The sequence below is a fragment of the Tauraco erythrolophus genome, unplaced genomic scaffold (genome assembly GCF_009769465.1).
Source record: "Tauraco erythrolophus isolate bTauEry1 unplaced genomic scaffold, bTauEry1.pri scaffold_53_arrow_ctg1, whole genome shotgun sequence".
NCBI lineage: Eukaryota > Metazoa > Chordata > Aves > Musophagiformes > Musophagidae > Tauraco > Tauraco erythrolophus.
In genome coordinates, this window is record NW_028238621.1 from 330,315 (window position 1) to 347,710 (window position 17,396).

General features: G+C 47.6%; 1 protein-coding gene across 1 annotated transcript; it reads left to right on the forward strand.

Annotated features, from left to right (window-relative positions):
- The first annotated feature begins 2,323 nt into the window (after positions 1-2,323).
- On the forward strand, positions 2,324-4,217 carry LOC147525886 (uncharacterized). The gene has a single exon (XM_086630845.1). It carries the CDS (start codon positions 2,481-2,483, stop codon positions 4,215-4,217), a length of 1,737 nt encoding a protein of 578 aa, XP_086486971.1. The 5' UTR covers positions 2,324-2,480.
- Positions 4,218-17,396: the final 13,179 nt, after the last annotated feature.

A 17,396-nucleotide genomic window follows, 5' to 3' on the forward strand; every position in this document is an offset into this window, starting at 1 on the left:
ACAGCTTTGGGGTGTAAGTCATGCTTTGGGTATTCCGCATTCTCCTACTGGCCAAGCCATTGTTGAACGCGCTCATGGCACTTTGAAGCATGTTTTAGAGAAACAAAAAGGGGGAATGCATGAAGAAACCCCACAGAGTCGACTAGAAAAAGCGTTATATACAATTAACCATCTTACAGTGCCATCAAATTCAAATAATCCCGTTATTCTGAATCATTTTCTTTCGTTGCAGTCTTCAGGCGAGACGCACCTGCCCCGAGCGAAAGTCTGGGTATGGGACCTACTCATTAAGAAGTGGGAAGGCCTGTGTGAGCTTATTGCTTGGGGTCGTGGGTATGCTTGCGTTTCCACAGATACTGGGGTACGATGGCTGCCTGCAAGGTGCATTCACCCTGACCTGCGGCACCAGAAGCAGAACAGACAACCTCCAAGGCAATCTTCAAATGATGGCCAGAATGCGGATCATCAATCGAATGATCCTTCTGATGATGACCAAGACATTGACCATCAGCCTAGTCCTTCTACAAGCAGAGACTGAACTTTAAGTGTCTTATGTTATGGAGTCAGAATCTAGAGCCCTTAAGGCTATCCAGAATTGGTAACTGATGTAGAGCCCTAAGGCTATTACGAGTTAGTGACTGGGTTTGCTAGATTTATCTCCTATGGCATTGCTGGAGAATCTCTCTGCCCACTTTAAATTAGTCTCTGATTTGGATTCAGTTTGGTAACAGCCATTACCAAACGGATCCCTTATGCTTTGTTTGTTCTCCTTGCTGCAAGGTATCCCGCAGAGGATTACAAACGCTACCTTTTTGGTCTTAAACAAAAAGGGGGAATTGTGGATACTAAAAAGCTAGAAGCAGAGAAATTTTCCAGGTGCTGCAGTGTCCTGGGAAAGTTCCTTTTCCCACACAGACTGGCTGAGAAACAGTTTGAGGTTTTTTGTAAACTAAGACCTTATCTTGCACCTGTAGCTCGTTATGCAGCCTTGTTTATGGCACACTGGGAAAGTTGTTTTGAAATGGGTGTCGTAGCATTCAGCCAGTCACTCTGGGAGGTGGGTGGTCAAGCAATCAATAGTCTTGGCTCTTCTTTGGCCCTTCTTACGAATCATGTTATATATACAGATTTGTAATTAATGGGCATTTTGGCATTTTCTCCTGGACCTGAATTCTGTGTCGTTCTTCTCTCCGTCCCCGACACAACTTGGCCCTTTTTTTTTCCTTTTTTTACTAGTTTATTGAAATTAGAAAAAAGACTTATAAAACTTAAGAGGAACATTTGAGAGAACTTTACACAAAGCAACAAATTGCTAACAAAAAGATCACACTCCCACAAACTCGCCAAGGCAAGTGCCATGTGCTCACAAAGGTGGAAGCAACAACTGGATGGCTGGAAATCTACACCATGCCCCGTGCCACTGCCCAGAACACTATCCTGGGCCTTGAGAAACAAGTCCTGTGGTGACATGGAACCCAGAAAGAATTGAGTCAGACAATGGGACTCACTTCCACAATAATCTCATAGACACTTGGGCCAAAGAACGTGGCATCGAGTGGGTGTGTCACATCCCCCATCCAACACCAGCCTCTGGGAAAGTTGAGTGGGACATCAGGCTGCTAAAAACCACACTAAAAGCAATGGGTGGTGGAACCGTCAAACACCGGGATGCTCATTTAGCAAAGACTACTAGATGTTTTGCCAGTCGACCCGGCCCTGCCCAGTCGAAACTCCCACATGTTGTAGAGGGGGATAAGGTCCCCGTAGTGCGTGTAAAGAACATGTTGGGGAAGGTGGTCTGGGTTAGTCCTGCCTCGGGCAACGGCAAGTCCATTCGTGGGATTGCTTGTGCCCAAAGACCTGGGTACACGTGGTGGGTGATTGTGGAAGAATGGTTAACTGAGAGAGGTCACGCAGACATCGGCCACCTAGCTAGACAAGACCTTGGGAAACAAAGCACTCAGCTAGTTTAATTGCCGAAGTGATAAGAACGTCCTGTTTTCCAGATGCCTACAAACAAACAGGATGCTTGCGGACAGATAAGGCACAGCAGAAGGGAGGAAGAAGGTAACCGCAGATAGGAGCCAGGGGAGAGATTGATTTTAAATATATCAACCAATCATGAGCTTTCCTTTTGCAATATGCATGAGCTAATTAAAGCGATTATAAAGGTAGTATTGTTTGGCAATAAAGACGAAGCCTGCTGATCACTCATATTGAGCGTCCTGGTCTTCCCTCCGTCGCTACAAATGGCGCCCGAACAGGGACCCTAGAATGGCAATCACGGAACAGGAACACTAAAATGAGACTTTAACTACGAGCCACGGTACGACGGAGTCCGGGAACCGGTCCTGCTACAGCAGCTCAGGAGGCGAAAGAGGCGACAGCAAAAGCCCCGCGCCCGGGAGGAACTAAAGAGGGTCCCGCCGGCCACGCACCGCCGAGGTCTTGCAAAGGCTGCAACAGCGCTGACGTCAGGTATGGATAGACAAGCGGTGTACGATTTGCTTAAATGCTTTTTAGAAAAGCGAAGCACACAGGGTATAGATTATAAGAAGGAATTGCCAAGTCTATTAGCATATGGAGTCGCGAGAGGCTATTTCTTAAATCCAGATACAGTTTTCGACCAATTAGAGTGGCGCAATTTCGGTGATAAATTGTTTGAGGAAGTTATAAAAGATAACAAAACAGCGAAAAAACTTATGAAACCTTGGCACGCGGTTTTTAATGCTCTCTTACAACATCGGGCAGAGCAAAAAGCTGCCGCAGCAGCCTCGGCGAGGCTGAATGATCCCACTGGGTCTGGTTCTGCCATTGCTTCCCCAGGAGAAAATATTGGTAATCAGGCGAGTGAATGCCCTTTACCCCCCTCAGTGCGGTCGTTAGTAATCCCCAAGGGTTCCACGGAGACCTGGAGTCAACCTCCACCGTCTCTTGACTCTGATCCATCAGCCCCCCCATCGGGGGAGAAAGGGAAATCTGAGGAGGGACAGGACAAACACCCGCCAAGCAAAGACAGCGCCAACCCCTCTCCGGATGGAGAGAAAATAGCTAATGAACGGCAGCAACTGTGGCAGCAGATCGCAGAGAATGCCCTTCTTGACGGCGAGCGAGAAGTTGCCACAGGCATTGTTCAAGAAGCCTTTCCCGCGCTGTATTCACCACCGGATGCCCAGGGCAACATTAACGTAGCTCTCACTAATCTAGATTGGAAATTATTGACTCAATTGCCGGCCACGGTGAATGAATCAGGCATAAAAGGGGAACCCACTCGACAAATGTTAGATTATATTTGGGGAACCAATGTTTTACTCCCAAGCGATATTCGTAGCATAATGAAGCTGATTCTGACTCAACACCAGCAACTCCTGTTTAATGCCCATTGGCAGGCTGCCTGTCAGGAGTCAGTGGCAGTAGTTAGACAACCAGGAGACCCGTTACATGGAGTTACTCTCCACGAACTGCTGGGTCTGGGACTTTATTTCCGAGCCGAAGCTCAGGCATTGCTGGGGCCAGATAAAGCAAAAGAATCAATGCGACTGGCCAGGCTCGCTCTTGATCGTATTAGGGAGCCGGGAGGAATTCCCTCTTATATGGGTATTAAACAAGGAAGGGAAGAACCTTTCGGAACCTTTATCGATCGTGTCGCAAATGCAATACAAGCAGCAGGAGTGCCCGATTATCTTAAGGGTACTATATTGAAACAGTGTGCCATACAGAATTGTAATCCAACCACACGTAACATCTTAGCCACATTACCAGGGACATGGACCATTGAAGAGGGATTAGAAAGAATGGCTCAGGTACCAGTAGGGCCACAAGCTATGTTAGCTGAGGCAATTAAAGAGCTCGGAGTCAGCTTACGCGAACAAGCGAAGGCTACTCAGAGCCAAGTTCTTGCAGCCCTTGCTCCTTTGCAAACCTCAGCGCAGCGATTAAACAACCGCGCCCCCTCCCGTCTTCGATGCTTCCGTTGCGGAGTTGCCGGACACATGAGGAAAGATTGCGGAATTAACCCTGTATGGTACAGGAATTGTCGATCGGATACTCACAATGATGCTGCTTGTCGTCACTCCAACTCGGGAAACGGACGATCCAGCGGGAGGTACCGCCCCGCGACGACACAAAAAGCGGCCGCCTATCCAGCAACCTGCAATCCTTTTCTCTCCGACCCGCAACCAGCGGCAGCCTCGGACTGGACCTTGCAACAGCAATAGACTGCACATTGATGGACTCTAAACCGGTCAAGATTGCTACCGGCACCCAGGGACCTATCTATATCCACGGACAACCCACCGGAGCGTTACTTATAGGGCGATCTTCTGCCACCATGAAGGGACTTAATGTATTAGTGGGACTTATTGACAAAGACTTTCATGGAGAAATTCAAATCATGGCTCAAACTCTGTTTCCACCGCTCTATGTCCCGAAAGGCTCGAGAGTGGCGCAGTTAATTCCTTTACCACAACTTGCTGAGACTCTGACACCGCTGCAAGAACAACCTCGAGGACAAAGTGGGTTCGGATCAACGGGCCAAGCAGCCCTGCTGACTGTGGATCTGCAACAGCGACCACGGCAATCAGTTACAGTGCACTATGACAATCGGACCTTGTCACTCATGGCACTGTTAGACACCGGCGCTGACGTCTCAATCATCAACTCCTGCAAATGGCCATCTGAATGGCCCACCTATGCCTCTGATACCACAGTGGCGGGTGTCGGGGGTTTGACTCTCGCTCGTAGATCACCCCTCCTACAATGGAAAATAGGGGACAAAATCATCGCCTGCTGCGTCTCAATTATACCCCTCCCAGAGGGAGTCCACGCACTAGTGGGCCGGGACATTCTGGCACAAATGGGGATGGTCCTGACCTCGGATTTTTAGGAGTGGCCATTGTTTGGACTTTCCCGATCCCACTCCGATGGAAAACAGGACTACCAGCGTGGATAGAACAATGGCCACTGAAAAGGGAAAGTCTAGAGCAAGCCCACAAATTGGTGCAAGAACAATTTGATCAAGGACACCTTCGGCTGTCAACAAGTCCTTGGAACACCCCCATATTTGTTATAAAAAAGAAGTCTGGAAAGTATCGGCTGCTCCATGACCTACGAGCAGTTAACAAACAAATGCATGACATGGGAGCGCTACAACCAGGCCTACCTAATCCTGCAATGATACCTGAAAAATGGCACCTGCTCATTGTGGACTTAAAGGACTGCTTCTTCACCATTGCCCTTCATGAGGACGACAGACAGAGATTTGCTTTCACCTTACCAACAATTAATCGCGAAGGGCCAGATCAACGTTTTGAATGGACAGTCCTTCCTCAAGGAATGCGTAACTCACCCAAGCTTTGCCAGCTCTACGTGGATGCAGCTCTCCAACCTTTGCGAAAGTCATGGTCTCAAACGTTGATCTATCATTATATGGACGACATATTGTTAGCTCAATCAACTCCCTTTCTACCCCAACAGAAACAAGAGCTGACCGAACAACTTGGGAAGATGGGCTTAATAATAGCTCCAGAAAAACTACAAGAAAGCAGCCCATGGAAGTACTTAGGCTGGGAAATCACTGATACTACGATTCAACCGCAGAAGCTGTCAATACACATGGACATTCAAACACTTAATGATGCCCAACGGTTACTGGGCGACCTGCAATGGCTAAGACCAGTAGTTGGTATTCCTAATGAGTTGCTAAACCAGCTACGTCCACTGTTAAAAGGAACTGATCCTGCGACACCTGTTCAACTCACTGCACAGCAAAAAATGGTCCTACAACAGATAGCAACTCTGATTACCACCCGCGCTACCCACCGACGCCTTGAAGACCTGCCTATTGATTTAACCATTCTCTGTGGGGACCAATATTTAATGGCAGCCTTAACCCAGCAAAAAATAAAAACGGGGGAGAAAGGAGGGACCACCGTGGTGTTGGAGTGGGTCGCTCCTCCGTTGCAGCCAAGGCGTACGATACAAGAGAAGGTAGCTACGCTAGCGGAATTAATCAAAAGAGGCCGGCGCCGTATCTTGCAAGTGGAAGGCGCCCCACCAAAAACGATCTGGGTACCCATAAAGCAGACAGACTTAGAGTGGTATCTGCAGAACTCTGAAGATCTTCAAACAGCCCTACTTTGTGACGGAGCTGAAATAGTGACAAAACCACTGCCGTCACCCATCCTCTCATGGATGGAAAATGTGGGTTGGATAACTAAGCCGAAACGGTCTAAACATCCTATTGCCAATGCCCTCACAGCCTTCACTGACGCTGGTCGTCGGTCTCGGACGGCTGCGATCACTTGGAAAGAAAATCAAGAATGGAAACATCAAATTTTGCAAGCTCAACCAGAGGACTCTTTACAAACCTTGGAGCTTTTCGCAGTGGTATGGGCATTTATCAGTAGGAGGGACACACCATTGAATATCGTCTCAGACTCTCTTTATGTCGTCGGCGTAGCCCTCCGCATAGAAGATGCCGCGCTGCGAGAATCGAAAAATCGACGCCTAACGGAACTGCTAGTCAGCATGCAGCTAGCGATCGCACACAGAACTGCTCCTTATGCCGTTATACATATACGGAGTCACCAGTGGGAAGAGGGCCTCGGGGAAGGCAACACTAGAGCGGATCGCCTCGTAACAAACGTTATTGAGGCTCCTCTGTCCCCGCATTCTCGGGCTCGAGAAGCACACTCTATTTTCCACCAAAATGCAAAGGGCCTAGCCCGAGCCTATAAATTATCTATAGAAGCAGCTCGAGCCATTGTTAAAGCTTGTCCTACCTGTAGCTATCACAATTCCGGCCTAGGACTCGGATGCGGAGTTAACCCCAAAGGTTTGAAATCTAATGAAATTTGGCAGATGGATGTTACCCATGTTTCTGAATTAGGCCGGCTAAAGTATTTGCACGTGACAGTAGACACATACAGTCACATGATTTGGGCTACTCCGCAGCCGGGAGAAAAGGTGCGGGATGTCAAGCGACACCTAACCAGCTGCTTTGCAGTGTTGGGGGTACCAGAAGTAGTTAAGACGGATAATGGTCCCGCGTATAGCAGTAAGTCTTTGAAAGACTTTATGCAAATGTGGAACATTACCCATACTACCGGCATCCCCCACTCCCCTACAGGGCAAGCAATTGTAGAAAAAGCAAATGGGACGATCAAGCGGTATCTGACAAAGTTCAAGGATGTTGCAGATGTTAGAGAACGGGTACAGAAGGCACTCTTTGTCTTAAATCATTTATGCATATTTGGGGAAAGTAATGACCCCCCTGTGGTCAAACACTATTCTGAAGACAAACCACCCAAACCGTTAGACATGAAGGTCTTTTATAAAGACGCACTCACAGGTCAATGGTTAGGCCCCGTAAAAGTGATATATCTAGGACGTGGTTATGTATGTTTCTACCACTACAGGTAACATCTGGGTTCCGAGTCGCTGGGTAAAGCCTGCGGTGGGAGCTGCTGGAAGCCTCGGAAGTCAACAGTCTGGGACCCCCGTAGATGACCTTACCCCTTGAGACGCCAAAAGCACAAATCAAATGCCACGTCTGCGCCACCTGTGACCCTTGGGTTCTGTGCGTATGCTACACCTGTGAACGGAAGTGGTGGTGTTGGCTGTTTCGAGCCCAACGTTGGTGTGAACAGTGTTTAGTAGAGGAAGAAAGAGCAAGTAGAATTTTGTTGGTTACAGGACACGAATTACCAGATACCCGCAATTATTGGGTTAGTTGCCATAATTGGTACCACATAGTACGTAACCAAGCTCGGGAATTGCTACTCTTGCAAAAAGAGTGTAGCAGAGAGTGCTTGGTGCCCGCCTCTTGGTCAGTTGAGAAAGAGGAGTGGGAACAGACAAAGTTAAAGTGTGCGAAACGGTTTAAGTGGAAACGAAAGAAATGGCGTCATTAGTAAGCCAATTATATCTTATTTGCCTAATAACATGCAACATTTATACGCTTCAAAATAGTATCTTTGATCCAAGAGAAAATCTCTGGGTCACCTTAGCCCGCTCACTTAATACGACTAGTTTTTGCGCAAGCTTAGCAAGCCCCTCTTCTCCTTTTGTAACTTGCCTGATAGGTGTACCACTGAATGGGAGCCTTGAGCCCTTTAACCATTCCATGTCGGAACTAAGAAAACAATATAATATAAAAAATTCCACGAAGTTTAGTTCTTTCAACCAGAATCTTAAAAGCATATTTGAAAAGTATGATGATTGGGTTTGGAGACTCCCGGTAGGCCCAGAACCCCAAGAGATTGATCTGGTAGACTCGCTCAATGCTGGCTTCTGCATATATATTGGGAGAGGTGCAGATTCAAACAATAAAACTGCACCAACCATTCTGTCTCCTATTGGTAGTGAGACACAATGGCAAACCACCTGGTGCCAAACAGTGGTTCTTAACAAAACCCACCCTGCCTTTGGCACATTCTCACCCCGACGCCTTCCACAAGGGTATTTTTTAATATGTGGCAATCGCGCCTGGTCAGGCATCCCCACATACCCGCGAGGGGGACCGTGCACATTTGGGCAACTCAGTCTGGGAGCTCCACTGCGGCACCCTAACGCAACACACAGGTACCGCTATAAGAGGGCCGTCACTGAAACTTTATCTTCCGACTGTAATGATGGAGTCGAATTGTGGAATGCATGGGAAACCATATTTGCCTCGATTTTCGCCCCAGGTATAGCTGCCGCCAGAGCACATAATAATATAAACAAATTGACGTGCTGGGTAGTTAAGCAAGCAAATGCGACCAGCAGAGTCCTTTCACTCCTTGCTCAAGATCTCTCTGAAGTGCAACATGCAGTGCTGCAAAACAGAGCTGCAGTAGATTTCTTATTACTAGCCCATGGGCATGGGTGTCAGGACTTTGATGGTATGTGTTGCATGGATCTGAACGATCATTCTAAATCTATTCACAAAGAAATTCAGGACCTCGTACAACACTTCCAAAAAATCAAACAGGACACCGGACTTTTTGGATTAGACGCGTTAGGAAATTGGATGGGGTTAAGCGGATGGATCAAAGGCCTTTTACAAACAGGAATAATGATCCTTGTTATAATAATAATAGTACTCCTTTGTGTAAGTTGCACCCTTTCTTGTATTAAGGCTCTCTTTCTAAAAACAACCCCTCGAGCATATGTTGTGCGAAATAAAAACGGGGGAATTGTGGAAGAATGGTTAACTGAGAGAGGTCACGCAGACATCGGCCACCTAGCTAGACAAGACCTTGGGAAACAAAGCACTCAGCTAGTTTAATTGCCGAAGTGATAAGAACGTCCTGTTTTCCAGATGCCTACAAACAAACAGGATGCTTGCGGACAGATAAGGCACAGCAGAAGGGAGGAAGAAGGTAACCGCAGATAGGAGCCAGGGGAGAGATTGATTTTAAATATATCAACCAATCATGAGCTTTCCTTTTGCAATATGCATGAGCTAATTAAAGCGATTATAAAGGTAGTATTGTTTGGCAATAAAGACGAAGCCTGTCGATCACTCATATTGAGCGTCCTGGTCTTCCCTCCGTCGCAACAGGTGATGCAGAAGGATGGGGAAGTCCGATGTTTACCCCAGGTGGATTTGATTTTGGGATAGCCAACGAATTAAATTGTATTACGCTAGTGTCATGCGCCGGTCATAGACCAGCGCGTGGGGGTTTTTTGGTTCACGTTCCCAGGAACAGAATTAAGACTCAAACAAAGTCAAGCACCAAACAACTTTATTGGAAAGAGAGAGAAGAAAACGTAGAGAAGGGAAAAGCTGGACGAGAGCTGCCACCATGAAGTTGCAGCGCGTAACACGAAGAGCTAACAATAAATTTAAACACTGGAACAGAGACTTAAAACAATTTAACAATTCAACACTTTTAACATTTAATAAACATTGACTAGCAACTACGTGTGCTGGCTCTGATGCATCCGAAGCAGGCTGCGGGGATGGCCTGCATGGACGACGACAACAACAAAAATAGTCCCGAGGAAATAACCACATAATTAAAATAACAACAATTAAAATAAGGTCACGCAATAAATTGGGAAAAACACATGTACATATTTCAGCGTTTTCTCACGATTTTGAAGATAACACAACACTGCCTTCACGATCCACGCAGCCTGCTGCCCTGGTCTGTTGGAGCCTGGTTCAGCGTGCACAGCCAAAAATTGATCTCCACGCCCCTGTCCAGAGCGCACGAGTGGTTTGGAGCTAGAACGGGCTTCAGCAACTGACATCCAGCATCTTTCCCGGGATTGACATCCCCGACCCACAGACATGGATCATGCCGGACACACCAGCCACGAGCTCCAGATGCAGCATACAACAACCTGACACCGCACACCACCTCTCCTGACCTAAAAGACCGTTGGGACAAATGGGCCCCAAAATCGTGGACTAAATGAACTCAACGGACGCGTTAGAGGGACGGCCCATAAATTAAGGGGATTAATTGGAACATGTATGTTCTGAGCATGATGCAGATGGTATAGAATAAGGGGTGGATAATGTCCTGGGCTGGGAAAGAGTTAACTTTTTTCCATGGGAAGCTGAAAGGGACACCGTGCAGGCAGCTGACCCAGCCTGGCCAGTAGCTATGCAATACCATATGGCATCATGCTCAGAGTATATATTGGGGGGAGCAGCCGGGGGAGGGGGGGGTTCATTTCAGGGGTCGGAAGAGGGCTGTGCATCGGGTTCCATGTGGTGGTTGGTTCGTTTTGTTCTGGCATTTGTGCATTCATGGTTGATTACCCTGTTCTCTCCTTTTTCCTGATACTGTTCTATTACATTGCCCTTATCTCAACCTACTGGTTTCACCCCTCTCGTTCCCATTTTCTCCTCCATCCCGCCGGGGAGGAGTGAGCAAGCAGCAGTGCGGTAGCTCAGCTGCCAGCTGGGCTCAACCACGACATGACAACACAGGAAGAACAGACGGCAGGTTTAAGAGGAAAGGATTCTCATAATAGCTCAACTTGAGTCCCACAAACAGCTGAGACAATATCCCTGAAAAGAACTACCTCTTCTATGAGTAATAATTTAGAGACTGACATAACCAGTCTGCGTTTCTTGTAAGTATAAACACCTGCATGATGAATCAACATACCGATCTCTGGATACTCTGATGGAGAAGCCAGGTCTTCATCTTCACAATTGACACACAAGGACAGATCGGTACTCTTGTGATTCTTCAAATACAACTTTTTGATGCTCTTCCTGAAAAAAAGCTCCGCCACCAAAGAGAAATTACATCTATCTACTGCATCAATATATTGCAGCCTTACAGTACTTAAGGGGGCCTACAGGAAAGCTGGAGAGGGACTTTTTACAAGGGCATGTAGTGACAGGACAAGGGGCAATGGCTTTAAATGGAAAGAAGGGAGATTTAGATTGGATATAAGGCAGAAATTCTTCCCTCTGCGGGTGCTGAGGCACTGGACCATGTTGCTGAGAGAATTTGTGGCTGCTCCATCCCTGGAAGTGTTCAAGGCCAGGTTGGATGGGGCTCTGAGCAACCTGGCGTAGTGGAGGATGTCCCTGCCCATGGCAGGGAGGTTGGAGCTGGATGATCTTTGAGGTCCCTTCTGACCCAAACCATTCTATGATTCTATCATAGCGCAACATGACTGGCCTTATACCTGACCTTTAGTGTTGAATATGGGAGTAATGGGTCTTGGGGGGGTTGCTAAGAGTTTTATGGCTGCCAAGTCTGTCCCTATTAGTAACCCTGAGGGACAGAAGGCCACTATTAGACCATATGTGACCACAGCACCCTTGAATTTGTGGGGGAGGGACTGTCTTGGAAAATGGGGAGTGAAAATTACAACGGATTTTTAGTGGGGGGTCACTGTGCTGCAGGGTGTAACACAGCCCACACTGGCATTAACATGGTTGGCAGAAAAGCCTGTTTGGGTGGACCAGTGGCCCCGCCATCAAGAAAAACTCACAGCCCTGCACCTTCTGGTTAAAGAGCAATTGGCTGCAGGACATATAGAAGCCTCTCACAGTCCTTGGAACACACCTGTGTTCGTCATCAAAAAGAAATCAGGAAAATGGCGTTTGTTGCATGATTTAAGAAAGATCAATGACGTGATGGCAACAATGGGGGCCTTGCAACCGGGGCTGCCCTCACCAACTATGATTCCAATACAATGGGAAATTGTAGTAACAGATTTAAAGGATTGGGTTTTTCACTATTCCTCTTGCTAACCAGGACATGGAGAAATTTGCATTCACAGTGCCTTCAGTGAGTAACAGTGAAACAGACAAAAGGTCTCATTGGAAAGTTTTACCACAAGGTACGAAAAATTCACCCACTATTTGTCAGTGGTTTGTAGTGAAAGCCTTGAGCTGTGTGGGAGCTGCGTTTCCATCTGGGTATTTTTATCACTATACAGACGACATCTTGCTAGCTGCACCTTCGCAGGTAATGCTGGCTGAAATGGAGGCTGAAGCACTAAAATTGTTACAATACCATGGATCGGTGATTGCCCCAGAGAAAGTGCAACCAGCAGCCATGGTTATACCTGGTATGAAGGTGTTAGATCAAATGGTAATGCCACAACCAATTCAGTTGCAAATAGACGTAAAAACCCTGAATGATGTGCAAAAACTAGCAGGGATGATTAACTGCATCCAACCTTATTTGGGGTTGACGTCTTCCAAATTACAACCGCTTTTGGAGTTGTTAAAAGGAACTCAGACATTTCTGCACCACGAGTTCTAACTCCAGAAGCAAAACAAGTAATTGAAGAGGTGGAACAGGCAATCGTGCAAAAACATGTATGGAGAACTGATTTAACTGTATCAGCACAAGTGTTTGTTTTGACAGATGATCTGACACATTTGCAATGCTTGCACCACGGAATTCTGATTGGCAAGATCCCTTGCATGTTTCGGAATGGGCCTTTCTGCCCTTTAAAAGTAAGAAAACTGCTCCTGGCCTTTTTGAACTTTTAGCTCAAATTATTATGAAAAGTAGAGCTCGTTGTGTGGAGTTGTTGGCAAGAGATCCCGAGAACATTGTGATACCGGTACAAAGTGGGTATTTTGAATGGTGCTTTGTCAACAGTTCAGCACTTCAAGTAGCAATGACAAATTATACAGGTCAAATTAGTTATCACCTGCCCTCACAGCCATTAATAATAATGGATGGCCAGATTCGATTGGCACAAAAGCAATTAAGCCAATCTGACCCCGTGCCTGGTCCCACGGTGTTCACTGATGGTTCAGGAAAAACAGGGAAGGCTGCTATTGCCTGGTATGATGGACATCAATGGCAGAACCGAGTGGAATACCAAGAAGGCTCTCCTCAGATTGCTGAACTGAGGGTCATGACTATGGTATTTCAGCAATTTTCTGGTCCTGTTAACGTTGTTACTGATTCGGCCTATGTGGCTGGGAAAGTGCAACGGTTAGACAGAGCCATCCTTGGCCATGTTACTCAGGAAAAACTTTTCAGAATTTTAAAACTATTATGGACTGAAATTCAAAAGCGACACTCTCCTTATTATGTATTACATACTAAGAGTCATACGACCCTTCCTGGTTTTTTGGTGGAAGGAAAGCAAGAGCAGATGCACTAGTATCAGGCGTAGCAATGGGACCTTCTCCAAATATTAAACAACAAGCTATTGCTTCTCATCAATCCTTTCATCAGGGCTGTCGTGCCCTGAGATGATAATTTCGCTTGCCCAATGCTGAGGCTCGTGCTATTGTTGCTGCATGTCCTGACTGCCAAGGCCAACATGTCCTTCACTACTATGGGACCAACCCTAGAGGGTTGCGAGCCCTCCGGATCTGGCAAACAGATGTTACTCATATTGCTGAATTTGGCAGATTAAGATTTGTCCATGTGTCTATTGACTCGTTTTCCTCGGTCATCATGGCTACTGGTCACATGGGAGAAATTGCCAAAGATGCCATTCGCCATTGGCAACAGGCTTTTTCTACTGCTGGAGTCCCGCATCAGATAAGAATGGATAATGGTCCAGCCTATTTGTCTGAAAAAGTTAATTCATTTTTACAGCTGTGGGGTGTGACTCATGTTACTCGTATCCCCTGTTCTCCCACTGCACAAGGTATTGTCGAAGGTGCTCATGGCGCATTAAAACGGCTTCTGCAAAAACGAAAAGGGGGAATGGCATGGGATCCTCCAGAGGCTCGAGGATAGCATACAAAGCTATGTATGTCTTGAATAAAAAATCTGACAGGTTTCTGATGATTCTCAGGAACCCCTGACAATACGTCATTTTGGTTCATTAACCACCACCTGTGGGATATCCCCAGGAGTCAACGTTAGGGTTCGGGATCTACAGACAGGTCAGTGGTCTGATCCCTGTGATCTGATAACCTGGGCACGAGGGTATGCTTGTGTCTCGATAGATTGTGGCCCCCTGTGGGTTCCTGCTTGTTGTGTCAGGCCTGTGGTGGAAAGTTTACCTCGTTGAAGGATGGATGATCCAGCAACCAAAGCAGAATGTATGGGTAACCTTGGCAAATGTAATGCAGCAAGAAACTCTATGCCTTTCTGTTGCGAACCCTGAAAACCCTTTCTCTACCTGTTTGGTGGGGCTGCCCTTGGACGTGTGGCCATGTCCGATTACACCAGGACCCTGTAATAGGTCTGCGCCCTCGGGAATGTTGATAACTGGGATGTGGTGCATGCACATTTGCCTCAAGTGACACAGGAACCGGAGCTATTGGGATCTGTTGTTACGGATGCTTGTGTAATGTTTAATTATACATATAATACCGCAAGGACGGGACAAAATGTGAATGCCACATTACCTGTCCATAGAAACGCTACTGCTTGGTTTAACTAACACTTCTACTAATGTTTCAAGGTCCTTTAACATGCCAGTTGCTTTGCCTGAAGGAATATTTTTGATTTGTGGGGATAGAGCATGGGGTGGGCTTCCGCCGAAACTCAGTGGTGGACTGTGCAGCCTTGGAAGGCTTACGTTGTTAATGCCCAACCTCACGATGATTCACAATAAAAAGGAGCAAGTAAAACGAAATACTCATCAATTTGAATCCGGTTGTGATGACCAGGTGTCCTAGTTTTAGCTGGGACAGAGGTTTTTTTTTAACAGCTAGAAAAGCTCCATGTTTTGGTTTTACTCAGAGGCTCACTCTGAGAAGAACGCTGATAACAAGCTGCCAAGGACTTTTCAGTGTGCCGGAGTGCAGAAGCACGGCGGGATAAGGGGGGAGCATAGCTGGGACAAGGGGGACACGATTCCCCTTGTGATTTGTGTGGAACCTAAGACTGAGGGCCAAACTGGCCAATTAGTATTCCATATCATGCAGCGGCATGCCCAGTATAAAAGCGAGGGTCAGACGGGAAGAAGGGCTTTTGCGCTTTGGCTTTTGCCGCTTTTGCTCTTTTGCGCTTGCTGTGTTTTTTGCTCTATTGCTTTTCTTTTTTTTTTTTCTTTCCTCTCTCTCCCAGTACTCCCACTCTCGGAGTACTATCTCTCCCTCTCTGCCTCTCTCTATTTCGGGGCCTCGCGTTCGTCTGGGATTTGCAGTTTTCGGGACGAGACGGGCTTCGCATACAAGGGGGTGGTGAGCACCTACATTGTATTAAATCATCTGTATTAAATCACTCTTATCTCAACCCACGGGTTTCACGTTTATCCTTTAATTCTCTCCCTCATTCCTGGGGGTGGGGGAGGTGGAGTGACCGGCTGTGTGTGTGGGGGGCGGTTCAACCTAACCCACGACAGTCTTAATTGGCGCCCAACGTGGGGCTGAGGAATTCGAGATAAGAATAGTGATTGGGAGAGGTAACAGGCAAAACATGGACTTCACAGTGCTGAAAAACAGAAGGACCTTGGGAAACTTCGATTGTTGTGACTGGTGAAGGGACAAGGGGTGGATTGTTTGTAAAATGTGTGTTCTTCTTCTTCTTCAATGTTCTTGTGATACTGTGTTCTCTTTCTGTAACTAAAGTTGTGCCTAAATATGGAATTCGCAGAGGCGAGGGGTGGAATGTCATGGTTTGATGTGGAGGGGGGGTGGCTCTGGTGGCAGGAGAGGGGTTTTGCTCCCTGCGACCTCCCCGGTTTTGCAACCAGGTTAGGCTTAGTTCTGGCCACCAGATCAGACTGCCATCCCCCTCGGGGTTGAGCCAATAGGGCGCCTCTGCGAATTGCCCTATTTAAGTCAGGACAAGGGAACCGGAAAAGGTGCTTCGCCCAGGATCAAGCAGAGAAGGGAGGAGGGCACTGCCCCCGCTCCCTGGCTCCCGGCCAGGCAGCTGCCTGTGTCGGGCCGGCGCCGCCCACAGAGAATGGCGGCGGCAGAGCCAGCTGGGGAACTCGGGGGCACCCCACTCCCGGGGTGCCCACTGGGCTGAGTTCACCTGGAGAGGACTGAGATCTGAGAGAAACAGCCGCACCGACAGCAGGTCAGTGAGGATGGAGCAGGAGGAGGTGTGCCGGAGCCGAGTTTCCCCTGCGGCTGATGGTGAGATAGCAGGCGGCCCCCTGCAACCAGGACGGCCTCGATGGAGCAGAGACCCACTCGCAGCCCGTGGGGAGAAGATGCCTGAGCCTGAGGATGGTCGTGTTGGGGTGCACGACAAGGCAGAGAGGCAACTGGAGTCTGCGTGACGACCCACGCCGGAGCGAGTGGCTACAGCTCCCTAAGTACCCGAGACTGTGGTAAAGCCCACACCGGAGCAATCTGTGGGGAAGGATTGTTTCCAGTGGGCTGGACTCACGCTGGAGAAGTTTGTGGATTTTTCCTCGTGGGTAGGGGATCCATTGGAGCAGGGGAAAAGGGTGTAAGGACTCCTTCTCCTTTAAGAAAGAAGCAGCAGTAACAGCACGGAATGAACTGACCTGCACTCCCCCAGTCCCTGCCCCCTGTGCTGCTGGGGGGAGGAGGTAGAGCCGGGAGGAAAAGGAAAGGGGGGGGAAGGTGTCAGTTTTAAGATCTGGTTTTGTTTCTTTCTGTCCTCTCAAGTAATCGGTTTTTGTTTCCCTTTGTCCTTCTAAGTAATCATTAATAAACTGTTTTGCTTTGAGAAAAGCTCTGCCTGTTTCGCCCAGGACCATGGTTGGTGGGTGCTCGCTCTGTTCTTGTCTCAACCCTCAGTCCCTTTGGTTTTTTTTTTCCTCTCCTCTCTACTTTACTGGAGAAGGAGAGACTGTGTGAGTTTTAGTTGCTGGATCAGCCTAAAACCACGACACCAGGTCACTTTTTGGGGGCCTGGAGAAATTACAGCAGCATCAGCATTAGCACCTGAGGTTGCAGCAGCAGCGGCCTTAAGGAAGTTAACAAATCCGGGATGTTGGCTGACTGAGCAAACCAATGCTACACCAATAGCACTGAGCGATTATTAACTGATGTTGGAAGTGTTGGGCATGCTACACTGCAAAAT